Here is a 19,301-nt window from a genome sequence, read left to right on the forward strand (position 1 = left end):
ATTATTAGGAATATCTGGTTTAAATACTACAACAGGCTGAATGACAAAAAAGATGATTAGCAAATATTTTTATAAGCACAGTAATATTTTTGCATATTTAAAATGTATGTGCTAGTAAATACATAAACAGATTGTAAATAATAATGTAATAGCATTAACCTAAAGAATGGCCAAAAACTTGGGTTAAGTTGTCAAATTTATATTATTTGACTAGCTCTTAGAAATACCCAGTTCAGCAGTGGAAGTGAGGACCCTAATTAAAACCCTTTAGTTATAAATTGACAACATAAGGTTTTATTTAATATGGTACTGTTAGATGGTTTTGGTACAGTGTCCTTGATTCTTTTTAAAGGGCCCCTTGAAGATGCCATCGAGGATGAAGAAGAAGAGTGCCTGTCTGAGGAAAACGACATTATCTCAAAAGAAGACTTTCCATTGGAGGAAAGCTTTTCTGCAGAATTTGAACCTGAGAATCTGAGCTGTGAAGAAGTGGAATACTTTTGTAATAAAGGTAATTAGTGTAGTACAAAGCTTAAGAGAACACCGGTGTATTCACTTGCTCAGAAACAGTTGTGTTATTTAAAATTCAGGAAAAGTCCTACTGGTACAAAACCTTAAAATAAGAAAACAATTGACTCGTATTGAATAAAATTTCAGTCTATTAACATGTGGTTAAATACCTTGATGCAAGACAGAGTCTGTTTCAGAGAGGATGAGCCTGACTACCTTGAGTGTTACTCACCAAAAGATATTTATTTCGGCTATATTGAACGGGTCTTAGATATCCATTGCCATGAGGTATAGAGCAGGCAAAACTGCAGGCTAGCTCATGCTTCCTGGCCTGTGCTAGGAAATATGCTATGTCCTTGGATTTTAGGAGCAAAGTGGTGTTTATCAATAATACATTGTATGGATTGGGAACTCACTGGTTTGTAAAGGGAAGTTGTTTAAGTGTTAGATGCATCTATTGTAGTTTCCTTAACCTTTTTAGCATCAGCTACACAAAATTAATTCTTAACCCATGTTTGGCCTGCTTAGTAATATTGTTTCACATCTGGAAATAATATTGAAGTACTTTTGCTTTCAGTTATGTAGAACATTGATTTTTACCCTTCTTACCTGATTTCCAGTTGATTGCTTTATTGAGGGTCTCTTGCAGGTAAAAGCTCAGAAATAGAGAGAACTGTTGTAGTTATGTTTGGCAGTTTGAATCCCACAACTAACTGGGTTATCATGATTGTAAACTGAAGAGGGGATTCTGAAGGATCATGCAGTTATGTAGTGTGCTCATACTCCTTGTAAAGTCTCTCTAGGTTTTAATACAGGTTTATCACTGAAGAAAAACATATTTGATGTGAAAAATACAGGATGTATTTTCTGTCTTGTTTTTAATATAATGATAATTTGCATATTCACAGCATAATAGCAAATTAGGGTGCAAGGCCAGTCAAGACATCATCTAGTCCATCTTCCTGCTCAAGGCATGATCACATTTAGTTGACTTTCTCTTACTGTTTTTAAAAGGGCATCTACTGATGCACTTAAAGAAAAATTGGCCCAGCACATCTGAAGCCTGAAATCACTTCATAACTTGATCAGGCAGCAAAACGGAACATTTAAAAAATTTAAGTTTGGACCTGATCACCTTTCCATTGTAAAAAGCAAAGGATTTTTTTGGCTGTAAAGTTGGGAGAGATTTTTTTGGTGCACTAATTTGTGCACCATTTTAGCTACAACCAAGTTCTGACCTCTTCCAATGTGAAGACCTTTGTTGATTCTTCAAGTTGAATGTTTTTTGATTTCCTAAAACTCCTTTTCCAGGTAATATGTATATAATAGATATAAAAAAACAGCTTTAAGCCTATCCACTGCAACTGATACAAAGAGACGAAGAGAAATAGAAAGAAAATTCTGGGGATAAAAAGGTGCATAAAACTGTTAATGTCCTTCCAGCTATGCTAGTATGGCAAAGTCATGGGAGAGCATAAAGGTACTGCTGCCTTTTTTTTTTTTTTCAGTGCCGCTTCTCTGTTTGAGAGGGGTTTTTTTGCTGCTTAGCTGACAGTTTAGAACTTGTTTGTAGGACGATGTACACATTCCCTCCTCTGTGCCACCCCTGCCTCCTGGGACAAAATGCAGCAGGAGAAAATTCAGCTTTCCTCATTCCCTTCTTTCTGTGGAAAAACTTGTGGCCATATCAGGCAAGATCCATGGTTGTCAGCTCATGATTCTATCATCAATCTTGTGATATTTGATGTTTTTCTTGATTCTGCAGCTGCTTAAAATAGAAGATTATATGAGCATTTCAGGTTTTCATACCTTTTAAAGTAAGCATCTATTTCTTCATATTATAGCTAAGAGCTTTAAAATGAGAAGCAAATGTACCCTGAAGGATCAGAAATCAGAGGCCAAGAAATTTATTATTTAAAAAATATCTTGGGAGTTTTACCCAATCCCTTGTTTTATAGAGGGTTTTAAATGGTTTGGGTTAATAATATTAGAGGTCTGCAAACCATAGGAGTTGCATAGATCTGGACCAAACATATTAAAGAACTAAATAGACCCCTAGAGAACCCTTTGTGCTGTGTGTCTCCTTCTCCTTGTATAACGTGATGGATTTTGGTGGGTCTCTTGGCTTTTCCTTTAGTTTTTTCCAGCTTGTTCTCTACTCAGTCACATGTCCTAGCAGAGTGAGCCCATGCTCCATCATAAGGGAAGCATGTCAGACACTGACTACCTTATAGCACCTTCCTAGCTCCCACAAGAGAGAGAGGTCAGAGAGAGCAGGGAAGGGATTCATGCCACTTTACCCATACTTTACCTTCTTTTCCAAATAGCAAGGGAAGAACTGAACTCTGAAATGCTAATTTCAGTGTCACACGTCATTGAAATTAGCATCTTATTGAAATAGGGTTGGACTGAGTTCACACCTCACTGAGGTGACTGGAGGCTGGGGATGAATGCACAACTTGTCCCTCTATTAAATTTGGTTTCTAAGATTGGTTCAAATGGTTTGCTAGAAATAGCAAGCAAGGAAAATGCTCCTGTGAAGTGTGGAGCAAACAAATCACACTGATTCAGACGCATGTCATTAGGGAATTTTCCTGGTTTCAGATTATGGCTTTTTCTGATATTTCTTCTTCCTCTAGCTTACAAATAAATTATTACAAGAAATCTGGAAAATTCCCAAGTCAAAAAAAATCCCCTTTATTAAAAAGACTTGATTAAAATTATTGAATGTTAATAATTGTGCTTTTTTGTTATCTCATTGAAAAAGTTCAAGCATTCAGAAATAAAAAGATGAAAATGGGTAACTGTATGTGTAAGTGCTGTTGACAGTAACACCTGTCTTCACTTTCTTATTATCTTCAATTGCTTATAATATTGCTGGACATTAATCATTTGGGGGGATATTTTCCCTTCTGGGCTGAAAATATGCGGAAAGTTTCAGCTAAAGATAAATACAATTCAGGGATTTTTTAGGGGAAGATGGTAGTGTTTTTCTAACAATAAGAGGGAAAAAATCCTACGTGTGTTTCTTTGAAAAGGTTTAGTGCCTTCACGCTTTGGAATAGAAGCTAGAAATTGGCAAGAATTAGCCCTGGGATCAGAGTTGCCCTTGGCTGTCCTTGTGAAAATCCATCTTGTTTGGCCAATTCAAAAACGAAACAAAACAAAAAAACCCCAAAATCAAAACCTCTGAAAATTGCACCTGCTCTGTAAAAATTGTTAAAACTTGACTATAACAAGATCTGAAGATGCTGTCTATACTGCAAATGCTTTAGACTGGGGCTTTTGCAGCTGAATAGGATTCTTGCTGCAGTTGCTTTCTTCCTGAAAACTGGAGGTTGCTGTGGTGTTTGGCACAGAAACTAAGATTAAGGAGACCATGTTTCCTGTTTCTCATTGCTCCCTGTGCTAACAAAAGCAGTGTGGAATAGGAATAGTCGAGAAGCATGCTGGGATAATGAGCAAAAGTGATAGGGACAGAGCAGGAGGAGAAGGAAATAAGAGCTAGGCTAAAAGAAGGGACCAGGAAAGGGGAAATATGTCAGGGGATGAAGAAAAAGGTAATAAGATGGAGGTGCAGGGACAGACTGAGAGACTAACATAGATGTGTGTTTGGTTTTGCTGTGTGAGGAAAAGCTGGTCTTTAATGAGAATATTGCGTAGCATTGTAGTATTTACATGCAAGGGGAACCAAATAAAAGTTGCTTAGGTATTTTCTTCCTAACTTTCAGGGAAGAATGCCAATGTAACTGCTATGAATCCTGCAGGAATTCTGTTTTCTTCAGTCCTCCACATCATCCTAACAATTTGTGTTGTGAAAGAAATGGGAGGGAAGAATGAGATCTTTAGAGCTGATGCCTCCTTTGCATCATGGAGGTGTTACTTTATCCACTGTTCTCTCTTGCCCAACTTGGGAGAGAAGCAATATGATGAAAGGCCTCACTCAAGAGAAAAGGTGTATTGAGAGGTTAGGTAGAGACCTTGAGAATGGGAGACTGCTGAGTTGCTAAGTGTATAGAAGGAAAAACGCAATAGGTGAGAAAGGGAAAGAAGTCTAAATATTTGTTGATGCGTCTCTGTCACGGGGCAGATGGGTGTTGAGAACCCCTTTGGGCTCCTAGTCTTCTTCTAGCCAACTCCTGGATCCTGTAGGGCTTTCTGATTGTAGCCATGCTGTGGTGGTTCTTCCTGTAAGCTGTCTTGCTCCATTATCCTATTTGTATAGGTCATTTTTTCCCAAATGAATGCAGCATATGATGGACTGAAAAGGATTCTTGGCAGCTTGAAAAACTGATGGGCTTTGAGATCCGCAGCAAGTTATTGGTTCCACCATGAATGAGGGACTAACGGGTTTCAAAGAGCGCGGCCCTAATGGGTTTCAAAGAGCGCCCTGCTTCAGTAGGGCATGTAACAGGAAGTGTGTGGGGCTCAGGTTAAGAATCAATACCAAGGCTAAACCACTTCCTCTTAGGCTCTGTTCTTCGTGCCACTGTAGAGTGCTACAGCCTGTGGATTTACAAACTGTGTCCCTGACTGCTGATTGGGATGCTTCACAGGACCATGTTTTCCTGCAGGAGAGGGCGAGATCAAGTGATACATACACATACACATACACAATTACTATTCCATAATATTCAAGGTGAGCGGTCCTTGGGAATATATGAGGCCACCCAGATAATAAGCATGCAGCCCCTGCAATGGTTGCATCCTCTGGTTGGGACAGTGAGGAATGAGCTCAGAACATGAACTAAGCTTATGTACAACATTTTACCACTAGGCTGGTTGACCAGTTTTAGGTCTGATTTTTTTACTTTAAATCATGTGACCCAATTGTGCAGTCAGGCTTGAGATTCAGGGAAACAGCTGCAGAGTGCTCCTCTGTATAAGAGTCAGCTAACACAAGGTTAAGTTCTTCTGTGCATTAATCTTTCCCTTCACACTGCATGTGTAAAGCTATCACCACCAGCATCTATAATACCTGGCAAACCCTTAACACTCTGAAAATGATTTCTGTGCATCCTGTCTACCCTCTGGTGTGTGGGTTTTTTGTTTCTAACTGGGAAATATGCTCTTCTTCTCTTCTACCTTGATTCTATGTTTAACAACATACTTGCTGTGTTTTGTGTGTGTTGGATCAGAAAGTAGGTTTAGACAGTGTTTCCCCCCCTCTTAGAAACCATTTTCAGTCAATAGCATTTCTTTTCTCCTTAGTTGTAACTTTAATGACACATTTCTACCTTGACTGCTACAGGAACTGGAAGCAGGAGCAGCATCAGGCAGCTATACCATAATCACTTTGAGCTCAATAAGGAGATCTTTACAGGCAACTTTGTTCTTTTTTTCTTAACAGGATTAAGAAGCTCAGCTCTTTAAATTCTTGCATATAACACTGACATTTCCAGGGTGTGTTTGGACCAGAGAGTTCAAAGAGAAAAAATAAAAAAGGAAAGCCAATATGACTTTGTTTTTTACCTTGCTGGAGGAGCTGTTTGTGCAAATCGCCTATAAGCTTATTGACCTGAATCTTTGACTCCTTGTTTTCTCTGGATTTGGCTGGAGTGTAGACACTGATAGAGCACTGATAGAGGTGATTGAAGAGCCCCCAGCTTTGCTTGGCACCAGATCCTACCCCCCCAGGCTTGACATTATCTTTTCCTGGCAATACTTCTGATTTCTTAGGGCTCATACTCCTTTTATTTTTTTTTATTTTTTTATTTTTTAATTTGTTATGTTTTCTTTATGTAGGCTTTCCAAGCAAGTGAAAGGCACATCAATTCTTTTTGGTAACTAGAGATAGGAGAGGGCATATATGTGTGCTTGTGCATTTTTTTTATCTCCTAAGACAAATATGGTCTGGCATGTCATGAAATTAACATTTTTCAAAATATTCCATTATATCAATACAAGAGTAGATTCTGATTTCTTTATGCATGTGTTGGGGTTTCCAGGGCATTGCTTTCCATGTAGCACAGTGTGGGCTCATGTGGATTTATTTGTATCCCCTTCAGCTGAGGCAGTCTACTTTCTCTGTCTTTTCTGAGCGCTGGGCATCCCCCATATTTTCATCAGAATTGGCTCCTGCCTTGAGGAAAGTTGCCTTTTTTGTACCAGCACCAGGGTATGGCCATGCCTTTTCCTTTCATTCACATTGCTTCCCATCCCTCCCATTGCTAGAACCCAAAGAGGTTCGCCCCTCCCATACCAGAAGAAGGAGTGGACTTTTTACTACTCATGAGACAGTCACCTGGCAGACTGACTATCCCTTGTGTATCCCAGATATTATCACTAGGAGGTGAGTCTTGGTCCCTTTGAATTCTATGTCAAAGCTCCCACTTATTTACGTGACATCAGGATTTGACCCAAAGAGGCCAAGTGAATGTTGGTTTCAATTAAATCTCAAGTAGGGTTTCAATCAAATGGGACAAAAACAATGAGCAGAAAATGAACTGAAATTAACTAGGAAATTGAATTTTGAAAAAACTTTGTAGAACTAGTTGGAGAATGGCTTTTAAAGGTGTAGAATTCTGGAATATGACCAGTATTTTAGAGTAACCCCTACCAATCCATTCAGTATATTTGGGTTTCAGAAGAACAGTGAAATTGGGAATTCTGTTGCATCTGTGTGTAAGGACGGGGGTTGGCAAGGGACAGTCCACAGGCCAAATCTGGCTGCCAAGCTTTTTTAAGTGGCCTGCTGAGTCCTGCAGACTGCAAGGAGCATCCTGAACCACAGCATGCTTTTGGTCATGTAGAGGAGCTGCAGTGGCGGCCCAAGCCGTTTTGAAGCATGTAGTGGGCAGTCGCTGGGCAGGGACTGGAACAAAGATACCCACACGTCCCTGCCCAGCTTGGTGCATGGTGCAAAATGGTTTTGGGGGTGCAAAGAGAAACTGCAGCGGCAGCAGCTGAATGGTCTGTTCAGGGGTGTGTGCTGTGCATGGGTTAGTTGAAGACATGCTGGAGCCTGTGGCTCAGTCCTTGCTGCTGCTTAACATATGTTGCTGAATGGACTATGCATCCACTGCGGCTCCTTCATACATCTGAAAATGCATGGTGCTTCAGGATGCTCCTTGCAGTCTGCTGAATCTCAGAGCTTGGCAGGCTGTGTGCACTGAGGAACAGCTACAGTGACAAGGATTGAAATATGGGTTCTTGTATATCCCTGACCAGACACGGACTGGCTGAGCAGTCGGGTAAATGACCTGTGTGGGGATGCTCTGCAGCTAGGAACCCTTTGCTGGGATTTGTTGTGCAGGGGAGTACCTGCCTTTAACTTGTATGTGAGCTATGAATGCCCAACTCTAGGGGTCTCCCTAGGGGTTGCAGGTTGCTTTGGTAGGTGCTCCATGAGTCTTTCCCAGTGCTGAGAAGCTGAAGTGAGTCCAGTAGTCCCTGTACACTTGCTTTGTGGAGGAACCTCCTGCTGTCATTGCTGTTGAAGATGAACACTGTTATAAACTTTACACTCCAATCCTCCTTATGACTGAGCTATGTTAATTCACCCTTCCATTACTGAAAGGCTGCCAGCCTCTGTGTAAGGGGGTTATTTAGTCACCACAAATTCACATTTCCCAGTTTCTTTGAAAGGGGGCATAGATTTGACAAAATAAGAATCACAAATTAATAAACTCCCTAAAAATAGGAAACGACATGCTGTTACTCATTTGCTTCCATGCACTGTTAGTACATGTACCTCGCATCTTTTTCTAATTTTGCTTGGGATTTGTAGTCTCTTCTTATTTTTTTCTTTTGTAGTGTTTCTGACCTAATAGTTTTGGATGATAGTGCAATTTGGAGATGAGTTGACAAGGAATCTTCAGGAAAACAGGTTAAAAAAACTGGGTCCTGTATAGGCTTAGTACCCTGTAAGAAGAATTAAGTTATTGGTGGTAATGTAAGCAAAGACTTGGAGTGAATAAACAGTTCCATATGATATCCTGATAAAATCTGGGAGGATTCTAGTAAGTGACAGAGAAAGTCTAAGGAACCATTTATTTATGAGACTTTATTCTCTAACTTGTTTTGGCTTGCAGGGATCCCAGACTAGTTTTGAAATTACCTGAATATTTTGGAAGTAGGGAACATGGATTGAATTAGAGTGGACTGTCAAGGTAGTGGATCGTGAACTAGTTTTTTCTCATGGTCAGTGCAGTGTAATGCATGAAGATGATTTTACTGCTTAATCTAGAGGTGATTACTCTGTTCAAGTACAAGAAACAAATTATTTGCAACAAGACACTGGCAGGCACCTGTTTCTCAGTAATGTGAAAGTAAGTATTGCACTTGATCATAAATGACTATAGTGGTGAATTTTAAAAGCCTACAATTTCCCTTTTTAAACATAGGATGGCTGGGGACAGGAATTTGTTCAGGGACAACTATAAGAAGCTTAATATGTTTAAATTAGGAAAAGAACAGATTCATGCTTTAGTGAATCCAGAGTATGAGGAACCTCAAAAATGCCCAAACTGTGTTCTTTTAGGATTTCCAAGGCCTACTTGGATCTGCCACTTTGTTCTACTCAAGAGCTACATCATAGCTGGTTAAAAGACCTACAGGTAAGACTTCAAGGAAGTCCTGAAATTTACAAGGCAAGTTGCTAGGGCCAGAAAAATCTCCTGAAAGCTTAAACTTGTATTCAAAGCAAGAGTAAAGGAAATGATCATAACTTCTCTTTTATAACTAGTTATTATCCCATTCTCCTTTTTTCCAAGATTCTCCACCAAAAGAAACTTATTATCATAATAAGTGATCTTCAGTCATTGGTATAGGTAGATTGAAATAGATTTTGTTTAACCATTTGTCAGTGTTACTTTCAGCATTGTGATCTCAGTGCTAATTCACATAATTTCTTACCTGAGTAATCACTAAAGAGGCTGATTAGAACATATTTATTGGCTAGATTGTACTCTGTAAGCACAGGCCATATTATGCCTTCTGTGCCATCCCCAGGCTGTGATTACAAAGGCAGCAGGGAGGGGAGTATTTCCTAGGCTTCCACTCTTGTAGTGTTTCCAATTCATAGGGGGCGGGGGGTGTGTTTTGGTTGGTTGGTTTGTTTGTAGTTTTGTTTTTAATCAAATCTCACAATGTTTTAAAGCCCCAGTTGCTAGAATCATTTGGTTTTATTACCATATTTACTCGAATCCAAGACAAGCTTCCCCTCCTCCCCCAGTTGCTGTGGGGTAAATCTGAGTACCAATGTGAGGCAGATGGTGGCTCGGCTCCAGAGCTGAGCTGCTGCTTGCCCCAGGCTGGGGTGGCTTATGCAACAGGATAGCAGGTGCATAGCTTGGATTGCAGGGGAGACTGTGTGGTGGGGGTGGGGATGCATGGGAGAGACCTGCAGTGTGGTTTGAGTGGCATACAGAAGAGACCATGTAGCCTGCATTCCCCCTATCTTTGGGTTTGGGCTTAGAGCTGCCACTGCTGCTTCTGTCTGGATGGGGCCAAGACCAGGGCTGCTGCCGCTGGCCGTTGTGGGTCAAAGCCACCATAGAAGGTAAGTGGCAGGGAGTACAGGTCCTGGGGAAGCTGGGAATGGTGGGGCTGGGTGGCAGGGGGAACAGGCAGTGATAAGGGGAGACGGTGACAAGCAGCAGGGGAATAGGCATATAGGGGAGCAAGGTGTGGGGAAGGGTGGCAGTGGGGAACAGGCACTGAAGCCAGGCAGCAGGAGGGCAAGCACAGGCATGGGGGGTAAGCTGTGGGTAAAGGCAAATTAGGGGCAGCCACAGGAAAGGGGGGGCATATCGTGGGGGCATGCAGTGTGGCATTGGGGAGCCAGAGGTTAGGTGGAACAGGGGGTAGGGTCTGGCCCCTTGCCTCCTGCTGCTGCTTTCTCTGCCACAGAGGTGGGGGGGGGATGAATTTAAAATTGGTTTTTAGTAAGTAGATTCTAAACATGGACAGCTATAACAACTTTATAAATTCTCCACATATAGAATCTATTGGGGGGGGCTGGATTAAATTGAAATTTGTCTGGGATTCAGGCAAATGTAATGCTATAAACTAGCCTTCCAGTTGTTGAGAAGAACCTGAAAATGTAAACCCTCATTTTTTTTTAAACCAGAAGGCAAATAAAATAATCAAAATTTTATTATTTATTGAAGACTCTCATGACTTTAAAGCCAGTCTCCCAACTGTTAGAGAGCTGGACTTGTGACTTGGAAACATCTAAGACTGCAAGTAGCACTTCAGTAGTCTTCACTGGAATTAGGAAAGCTCTTTTTGGTCTTTCTTTGCCTCCAGTGTTAGAATCATAGATTCATAGAAATTAAGGTTGGAAGGGACTTCAGGAGGTCATCTAGTCCCAATAGCCTGCTCAAAGCCGGTTCATCCCCAGCTAGGTTGTCAAGCCAAGCCTTAAAAACCTCCAAGGATGGAGATTCCACCACTTGTCTACGGTACTTGTTCCAGTGCTTCACCACCTTTCTAGTGAGAGTTTTTCCTAATATCAAACCTAAACTTCCCTTGCTGCAACTTGAGAACATTTGCTTCTTGTTCTGTCATTTGTCACCACTGAGAACAGTCTAGCTCCATCCTCTTTGGAGTCACCCTTCAGGTAGTTCAGGGCTGCTATCAAAGTACCTCAGTCTTCTCTTCTGCAGACTAAATAAACCCAGTTTCCTCAGCCTCTCCTCAGAAGTCATGTGCCCCAACCCTCTAACCATTTTTGTTCCCCTCTGCTGTACTCTCACCAGCTTGTCCACATGCTTCCTATAACGGGGTTCCTAAAACGACACAGTACTCCAGATGTGGCCTCACCAGTGCAGAACAGAGGGGAATAATTACTTGCCTTGATCTGCTGGCAGTGCTCCTTGTAATGCAGCCCGGTATGCTGTTAGCCTTTTTGGCAACAAGGGCACACTGCTGACTCATCCATCTTATTGTCCACTGTAACCCCCAGGTCCTTTTCTGCAGATCTGCTGCTTAGCCAGTCAGTCCCCAGGCTGTAGTGGTGCATGGGATTCTTCTGTCCTAGGTGCAGGACTTTGAACTTGTCCTTGTTGAACCTCATGAGATTTCTTCTGGCCCAATCCTCCAATTTGTCTAGGTCACTCTGAATCCTAGCCCTACCTTCTAGTTTATCTACTAGACTCCCCAGCTTGGTGTCTTCTGCAGGCTTGCTGAGGGTGCCATCCATCCCATCTTCCAGATTTGTTAAAATACTGAACAAACCCGTCCCAGACCAACCCATGGGGTGCCCCACTTGATACCAGCTGTCAGCTAGACATTGAGCCATTGATGACTACCCATTGAGCCTGCCAGTCCTGCCAGCTTTCTATCCACCTTGCATTCCATTCATCCAACCAACCCATACTTCCTCAACTTGCTTGCAAGAATGCTGTTGGGGATGGTATCAAAAGTCTTGCTAAAGTCAAGGTATATTATGTCCATTGCTTTCCCTGCACCCACAGAGCCAGTCATCTCATCATAGAAGGTTGGTCAGGCATGACTTGCCCTTGGTGAATCCATGCTGATTGTTTCTAATCACTTTCTCCAACTGCTTAGAAATGGACTCTGAGGACCTGCTCCATGGATTTTCTGGGGACTGAGGTGACGCTGACTGGTCTACAGGTCCCTGGATCCTCCTCCTTTCTTTCCTTAAAGATGGGAGCTATATTTTCCCTTTTCCAGTTGTCCAGGACCTTCCCCAGTCACCACAGGTTTTCAAAGATAATGGCCAGCAGGTCTGCAATCAGATCAGCCAACTCTCACAGCACCCTTGGATGCATTGCATCCAGCCCCATGGACTTACACATGTCCAGCTTTTCTAAATAGTCCCTAACTTGTTCTTTCACCATTGAGGGATACTGACCTCCTCCCCAAAATGTGCTGCCTAGTGCAGTAGTCTGGGAGCTGGCCTTACCCATGAAGACCGAGGTAAAAAAGGCATTGAGTACTTCAGTCTTTTCCTCATTATTTGTTTGTAGGTTGCCTCCCCCGTTCAGTAAAGGACCCACACTTTCTCTTATCGTCCTTTTGTTGCTGACATATGTGTAGAAACCCTTCTTCTTACCTGTCATGTCCCTTGCTGCATGCAAACTCCAGTTGTGCTTTGCCCTTCCTGACTTCATCCTTACACGTCTTAGCAATATTCTTATACTCCTCCCAAGTTGTTTGTCCAAGCATCCACTTCTTGAAAGCTTCCTTTTTGTGTTTAACCTCATTGAAGAGTTCTCTGCTAAGCTAAGCTTGTCACTTGTAACATTTGCTGTTCTTCCTGCACATTGGGATGGCTTGTTCCTGTTCCCTCAGTAACGCTTCTTTAGGATACATCCATCTCTCCCAGACTCCTTTCCCCCACAGACTGGTCTCCCAAGGGATCCTGCCCAGCAGTTCCCTGAGGGAGTCTGAAGGCCGGGGTCCGTACTCTGCTGCTCGTCTTTCTTTCTTTTGTCAGGATCCTGAACGCAGTCATCTCATAGTTACTGCTGCCCAACTTGTCGTCCAGTTCTACATCCCCCACCAATTCTTCCCTGTTTGTGAGCAGTAGGTTAAGAAGAGCGCAGCTCCTAGTTGGTGTCTCCAGACTTGCTCCAGGAAGTTGTCTCTATCGCTGTCCAAAAACTTCCCAGATTGCCTAGCCATTGCTGTTTTGCCCTCCCAGGTGATTGAAGTCTCCCATCATGATCATGGCCTGTGATCTGGAAGCTTCTGCCAGTTGTTTGAAAAAAGCCTCATCTTTCTGGTCTCGTGGTCTATAGCACATACCCACCACAACATCACCTATGTTTCTTTCCTCTCTAACCTTAACCCAGATGCTTTCAACAGTCGCATCTCCAGTTTCATACTGGAACTCTGAGCAATCCTACATCTCTTTTACATACAGCACAACTCCTCTTCTCCCCTGCCTGTCCTTCCTGAACAGTTTGTATCTATCCATGAGAGTGCTCACATCAGAGAGCTATCCCACCAAGTCTATGTTATTTCAGTCATGTCATAGTTCCTTGACTGTGTGAGGACTTCCAGTTGTTCCTGCTTGTTTCCCAGGCTCTGTGAATTCATGTGCAGGTCCTTAAGGTAACTAGTTAATTTCCCTTCTTTGTCAGGAAGAATAAGGTCTCCCCTGTTGCCCCCTCCTGCTTCTGCTTCCTCCAGGTTCCCCGCTTCCCCACTTACCTCAGGGCTTTGTTCTCCATCCCTCAGTGAACTTATTTTAAAGCCCTCCTAATTAGGTTAGGGAACCTGTTTACACAAAGATTCTTCCCTCTCTTTGTCAGGTGGATCCTATCTCTTCCTAGCAGTCCATCTTGGAACATCCCATGGTTGAAGAAGTTGAATGCCTGCTGGTGACACTACCTGCACAGCCACACATTGATCTTCAGGATCCGTCCACTCCTGCCAGGGCCTTTTCCTGTGCCCCCATCCCTTTCACCCTTACACTCAGAGCCCTATAGTCACTCTTGATCTGCTTGGTGCCCACATGGATGAGCAGCATGGGGTAGTACTCATAGGGCTAGATGAGTTTCAGTAATCCTTCTGTGACATCTCGGATCTGGGCTCCAGAGAAGCATTAGATCTCTTGGGACAACAGATCAGGCTGGCAGATGGACCCCTCTGTCACCCACAGAAGGGAATATCCAACCGCTACCACCCATCAGTTCCTCTTTGTGGCAGTGATCTCTATCCTCTCTACCTTGGGGATGGCTGGCCTGGCCTCTTCCACCAATGGAATGCTCTTCTCCTCCCTTGTTGCTAGCACTCCATGTCTGTTTTCCAGGCAAAACACTGCATGTGGAGATCACTACTATTTCTTGCTGCCAGAAGATACAAGCTTCCATCTTCCTGGGAGTCCAAGCCCTCTTCCTATTCTATCACCACCATTTCTTCCTCCACAGTCCTAGAGGTTTTCTCCAGCATGGAATTGATGAAGTCCTCATGGTGGAGGATGGTTTATACCCTTGCTACTTCCTTTTATAGGTCTTTTGCCTTCTCCCTAAGGGATGCCACCAGAAGGTACTGCTTACATTACAGGCCGCCCCTCACATGGCTGATACTGGAAGGAATCTACAAGCTGCAGTCTGCACGGCACCAAACTATGACCTGGGTGGAAGCCTCAGTAGTGTGGTCCTGCCTGGGCAGATGCCTCACAGGTGGAAGCAGAGGAAAAGCTGGAAGTGGCAGTGGCTGTGGTATTGCCATGTCCTCCAGCCATGCCTCTGGGTCCTCTAATGTGCTGCATCTCACTTCATGCCTCTCTTTCCAAGCAGGCCTTCCCTAGCAAACTCCTCTGTAGCTAGCCTGTTTGGGTCAGGTAGAATCTCAGTAAGCAACTAAAACTGTTGCTTCTCAAACTATGAGAGCCTGTCTTCCTGAATAAGTTCTGTTCTTTGGAGAACCAAATTAGCAAAGGGGAAAGACATAGGTAGTCTCTTTTAATCTTTCACTTTTGGGCTGTACATCCACTGAATTCCTGGATGACAGGCAGCTGTTATGCTGAGATCACTGCCTATAGATAATTTGTATTGTCTTATTATTTCCTCTTTTTTTTTTGGAACTGTTGGTGCTCATCTATTATTTGCTTGTCTTATCACGTATCCTTACTCATACTATATGTTTATTAATTAATAAAAAATGGAATGGGCAAAAGATGCATAACTCTACTAAATCACTTGAATTCAGGGTAAAGTGAAAAGTGTGTGGTACCTTTACCACATGGGAGAGTTACTACATGAAATATGTAATGCATCTATGTCCTTAGTCAGTGTCATCCCAGGGGACCCATTTCCTCGATGCAGACTGACATCCATGCCCCCTAGTGACCAGCCACTGTAATAAGCCTACCAAGGGCAACTTGCATGGGAGAAAGCAAACCCTGCTAGTTATACCGCTGCTGCTCAGTGTTCAAGTGGTCCCACTGACTTGAAGTTAGGATATGGTTAAATGAATAAAGTACCATGGTTTACTGGTGGTGGGATTTACCACATCAGATGCCCTGCAGTAAATTTCCCCACACAACCAGTGAAGTTTTTGTTCTGATTTAAAGGAGGGCTAAGTTCCTCCAGTTTAATTTTTACCTGCCTTGAACTAAGAACAGGCACACAGACAGCTGCTGCAGAGCAATATCTCCTGTTAACTCTCTAATTTGTACATTTGTCCAAATCTGCACTCATGTGTTAAATGTTTAACACTTGATTAGTGTCCAGATTTGTAAGAATATTGGCAGCTAAAGATGCATCTAATGAGATGCATCTAATGAGATCTTCAAAACCACCCAGCATCTGACTCCTAATAAAATCACATTTGAAAAATTGCCCCCTCTACTGCTGCTGTCCCCAGCTGACTGGGGGGCAGGGGAAGCCCCAACTGCTAGTGCCCTGCTCCAGCTGAGGGCTGCCAGGAATAGCTGCATGAGCAGGTCCCTGCTCCTCATCCTTTGCCTCACGTTTCCTTTCAGCCCAGGGCATCAGCTGTGGGGAGCAGCTATGCAGTGCTGGGCTGGGCCAAAGATGGCACTGGGTGGCTCTCTGTTTTCAGTCCCTGCTCCCCACCAAGGGGGGCACCTGGAGAGACCAGGTAGGGAGCAGGGGTTGGAAAGAGGGACCCACTTGCTGCCACCATCTCCAGCTGAGGTCAACCCCCCATGCAGCTGTTTTGCGTAGCCTGCAGCTGGAGCAAGGCAGATGTGGCTTTGGGGTTTCCCCTGCCCCAAGGTTAGGTGGGGACAGTGGTGGTGGTGGACAGGTCCCCGCTTCTGACTTGCAGAAGCAACCCTGGCTGGAGAGGGGGAAATGGGAGGGAGGTGCTACTGAGCATTGGGGAGAGGGGGTGTGTGGGGGAGTCTTATCTGCTCTGGGGACTCAAAGTCCATGGGAAATACTGCATGGCTGCAGCCATCTCTGCAGTGCCAGTCTTATTTCTCACATCTCCGATTTTGAAAATCTAGATCTACACATTACTGGTAAAAGTTATAATAGAATTCAGTGGATTGACTTGTGTAGAAGAATTGGGCTGTTTCATATGTATTTAGCAAGGCAAGTAACTGTATTCTGGATTGAAGGATAGATTTTACTTATATTGCTATTAATTATACAATTGGTGTTACTCCACTTCAGTGGACTTCAGCGGAGTTGCTTCTGCTGTATATCAGTTTAAGTGATTTAAAAAACCTGAGCTGATTGTTGTAAAATCTCCATTATTCAAATGCTGTACTTTCACGACCATTTCACTGGAAAATCTTGCCCTTTTTTGGCTTCTTGCAAGAATGAATTCTTTAGCATAGCATCATAGCCCCTTTAGTCTTTAAATACCTAAACCAGGTGCAAAATATAAAAATGTACAAAAACATTCCTTCCAATTTTAATGGTTTTATCATGAAAATTAATATTCTTCTACCAAAACGTGATTAATCTTAAATTGGAGTTTTGGCATTTTACAAATGTACTAGGCATAATCAAACAGTATGTTTGGTATGTACTGGCAGTTTGAGTGGCCATCAGCATTAGAGGATTTCCTCTTGTTTGTTTGTTTGTTTTAAAAGCATGCAGAGAATCCGAAGATGGCCACTTTTCCAAGTTAGATGAGATCTGTAGTTCATGTGGAATATCTAAATGCTGTCAAAGTTTAGTGATAAGGCTGTTTTAAAATCCAGTTAAAGTACTGTTTCCTTCAGAGTTTTTTCAGTGCTACCTCTGTAATCCAATCTCAGAGGATCTCTGGAGTGTAAGACCCTTTCACTGAGTACATGGCTTCCATTTGGTTCCCAGAGCCAGATGTGTCTATTATTGCCACAGGGGCCTGGGTCCTTTGGTAATACAAATAATAAAGAAGACTATTGATATGCTGATTTGTTGTATCTGAAAATCTACTAAAACACCAGTTCAGTAAGACGTTTGGTCAGGTTTATGCCTGGACTTCAGTAGGAGTCTTCAAGTTATGTAAATAGTTATACATCTTGTTGAAGTGGAGTCTACTAGAAGAAGTGATGTTTCCTAGAATAAAATCCATATTTCTTTCTCAGTGGTACAGAATGCTATCAGGCTTTATAGCAGTTGTTTCTAAATTGATGTATTTTAATTGAGAAGCAGTGTTTCATTCTGAACAACTGTTTTAGGATGTTAACAGTTTAGGTTTACATTTATGCTTCTAGGAAAAAGAACACAAACTGAATTTTAAACTTTTAATGTTCTCTCACTCTGGTATGCTGCTGTCTGCTGTTTGTGACTGGTATAGTCCTTTACCCAAAGCTATCTTGTGTGATGATAAAACCATGAGTGTATGAAGCTCACACATTTTTCATCTCTTTTATGACCTTATCTTTCACAAGCGGCTTCTGTGAAGGTATCCTAACTATAGGAAGCACCTGGAAAACATATATGATATCTATGCTGCGATAAGCAGTTGTGAACAAGAAAGTAGATCTGTCAGTTCTGAACTGTTCATTGTTAAAAATACTTTGTTGATTTAGCTGATTGCAAAATACATTATAGAGTGACTAACAGTCACTGTAACATTCCTAGTCAAGAAAGTTCAATAGTTACATTGTATGAGAATTCTTATAAGAGGCTAATATTGATAGGAACAACATGGATTAAAACAGCAGGGTTGAAAATAACTACCTGCCTGTGTGACTGCTTTCAAATACCACAACTACTTGTAGTAAAAATCAGTTTAATAAAATTTGGTGAACGTTTATTTTATGTAAAATATTCAATATACAGAAAAATGTATACCATTTGTTTAGAAAACTAATCATTTGCCCTTTTTTTGCTAGCTGTAATGGAGTGGGGGAGATCCTCTGGGCACCTGAAAAAATAGATGCCCCCCCCCGCCCTGTTTTAAGGCAGACTGCCCCTGCAGTCACCTGCCACACCTTGATGTAGATGAATATATAATGTGGGAGGCTGCTCTGATTTGTGGCTTTGGTATTCCGGGCCAGTGCCATGGCTCCAAGCCATCCCTACACCATGTCCCATGCCTCGCAGATGGCATCCTATTCTTAGTGCTACTCGCCCAGCAGCTCAGTGGGCTGGAGTCTGCCTCTGGCGCACTCAGGCTCCACTCAGTGGGTCTTGGCCCCTTGGTCCCTCACTGGACCACACTTCATTCTCCAACCCCTTACTGGGCCACACTCCACTCTCTGTGGGCTTCAAGCCCCACATTGAGCTTCAGCTCCCCACTGGGCTATTTGCCTCTCAGGCCTCAGGTTACTCCTGGTGGACCTGGGCCCAATTGTGCTTTTCTGTTGGGGTGTGCTCCCCTAGCCTTTTCCCTGTGTGGGGGTAATCCACAAGGTAGTGTGGACTGAGTATTTCTGCTGCCCCATCCTTTCCTTTCACTGGAGTGGCTCAAGTGTAGCATTTCCTGGCGGTTGCCCTGCCACTGGCAGTCCCGTCCCACCATCCAACTCCGGCAGGGTGCAGTTTTGAGCGTTACCCAGGACCAAAAGGAAACTTCCTCTATCCCCTACCCTAAACCTCTGGGTGTTACAGGATTCTCCAGGCTGTACGATGTACTCCTCCAGCTCCCCAGGTGTAACTGCTGGCCCTGTTCCCAGGGTCTAGGCTTATATTCTCCGTGCCTAGCCCTACTCCAATGAGGCAGCCCCCTGCAATCAGGTGACTACCTAACTGGGCCTGAAACCACCTGCCTGCTCCATAGCCTGCCTGGTGGTCTTAAAGCGGCAGGTACAACCAGTGCACTGCTACACAAGCTTTGCTAGACATTGCAAAATCTGACCTGAGAATTTCAGGTAGGGTATTTACTTCACACTTTTCTTGACCTGACTACTTGTCTTGTATCATGTTGAACTATGTAATGGTATAGTACCTTCATTTTCTTCCTGT

At 43.0% G+C, this 19,301-nt stretch overlaps 1 protein-coding gene across 1 annotated transcript in view; it reads left to right on the plus strand.

The window, feature by feature from the left end:
- The first annotated feature begins 303 nt into the window (after nucleotides 1-303).
- ZFPM2 (zinc finger protein, FOG family member 2) overlaps nucleotides 304-19,301 on the plus strand; it is a 339,889-nt gene continuing 320,891 nt past the window's right edge. Inside the window, exon 1 of the mRNA XM_019545852.1 lies at nucleotides 304-511. Within this exon, the coding sequence (XP_019401397.1) occupies nucleotides 304-511 (208 nt within the window). The remainder of the gene's footprint in view (nucleotides 512-19,301) is intronic.

Source organism: Crocodylus porosus, unplaced genomic scaffold (assembly GCF_001723895.1).
Source record: "Crocodylus porosus isolate Cpor-Errol unplaced genomic scaffold, CroPor_comp1, whole genome shotgun sequence".
NCBI classification, from domain to species: Eukaryota; Metazoa; Chordata; order Crocodylia; family Crocodylidae; genus Crocodylus; species Crocodylus porosus.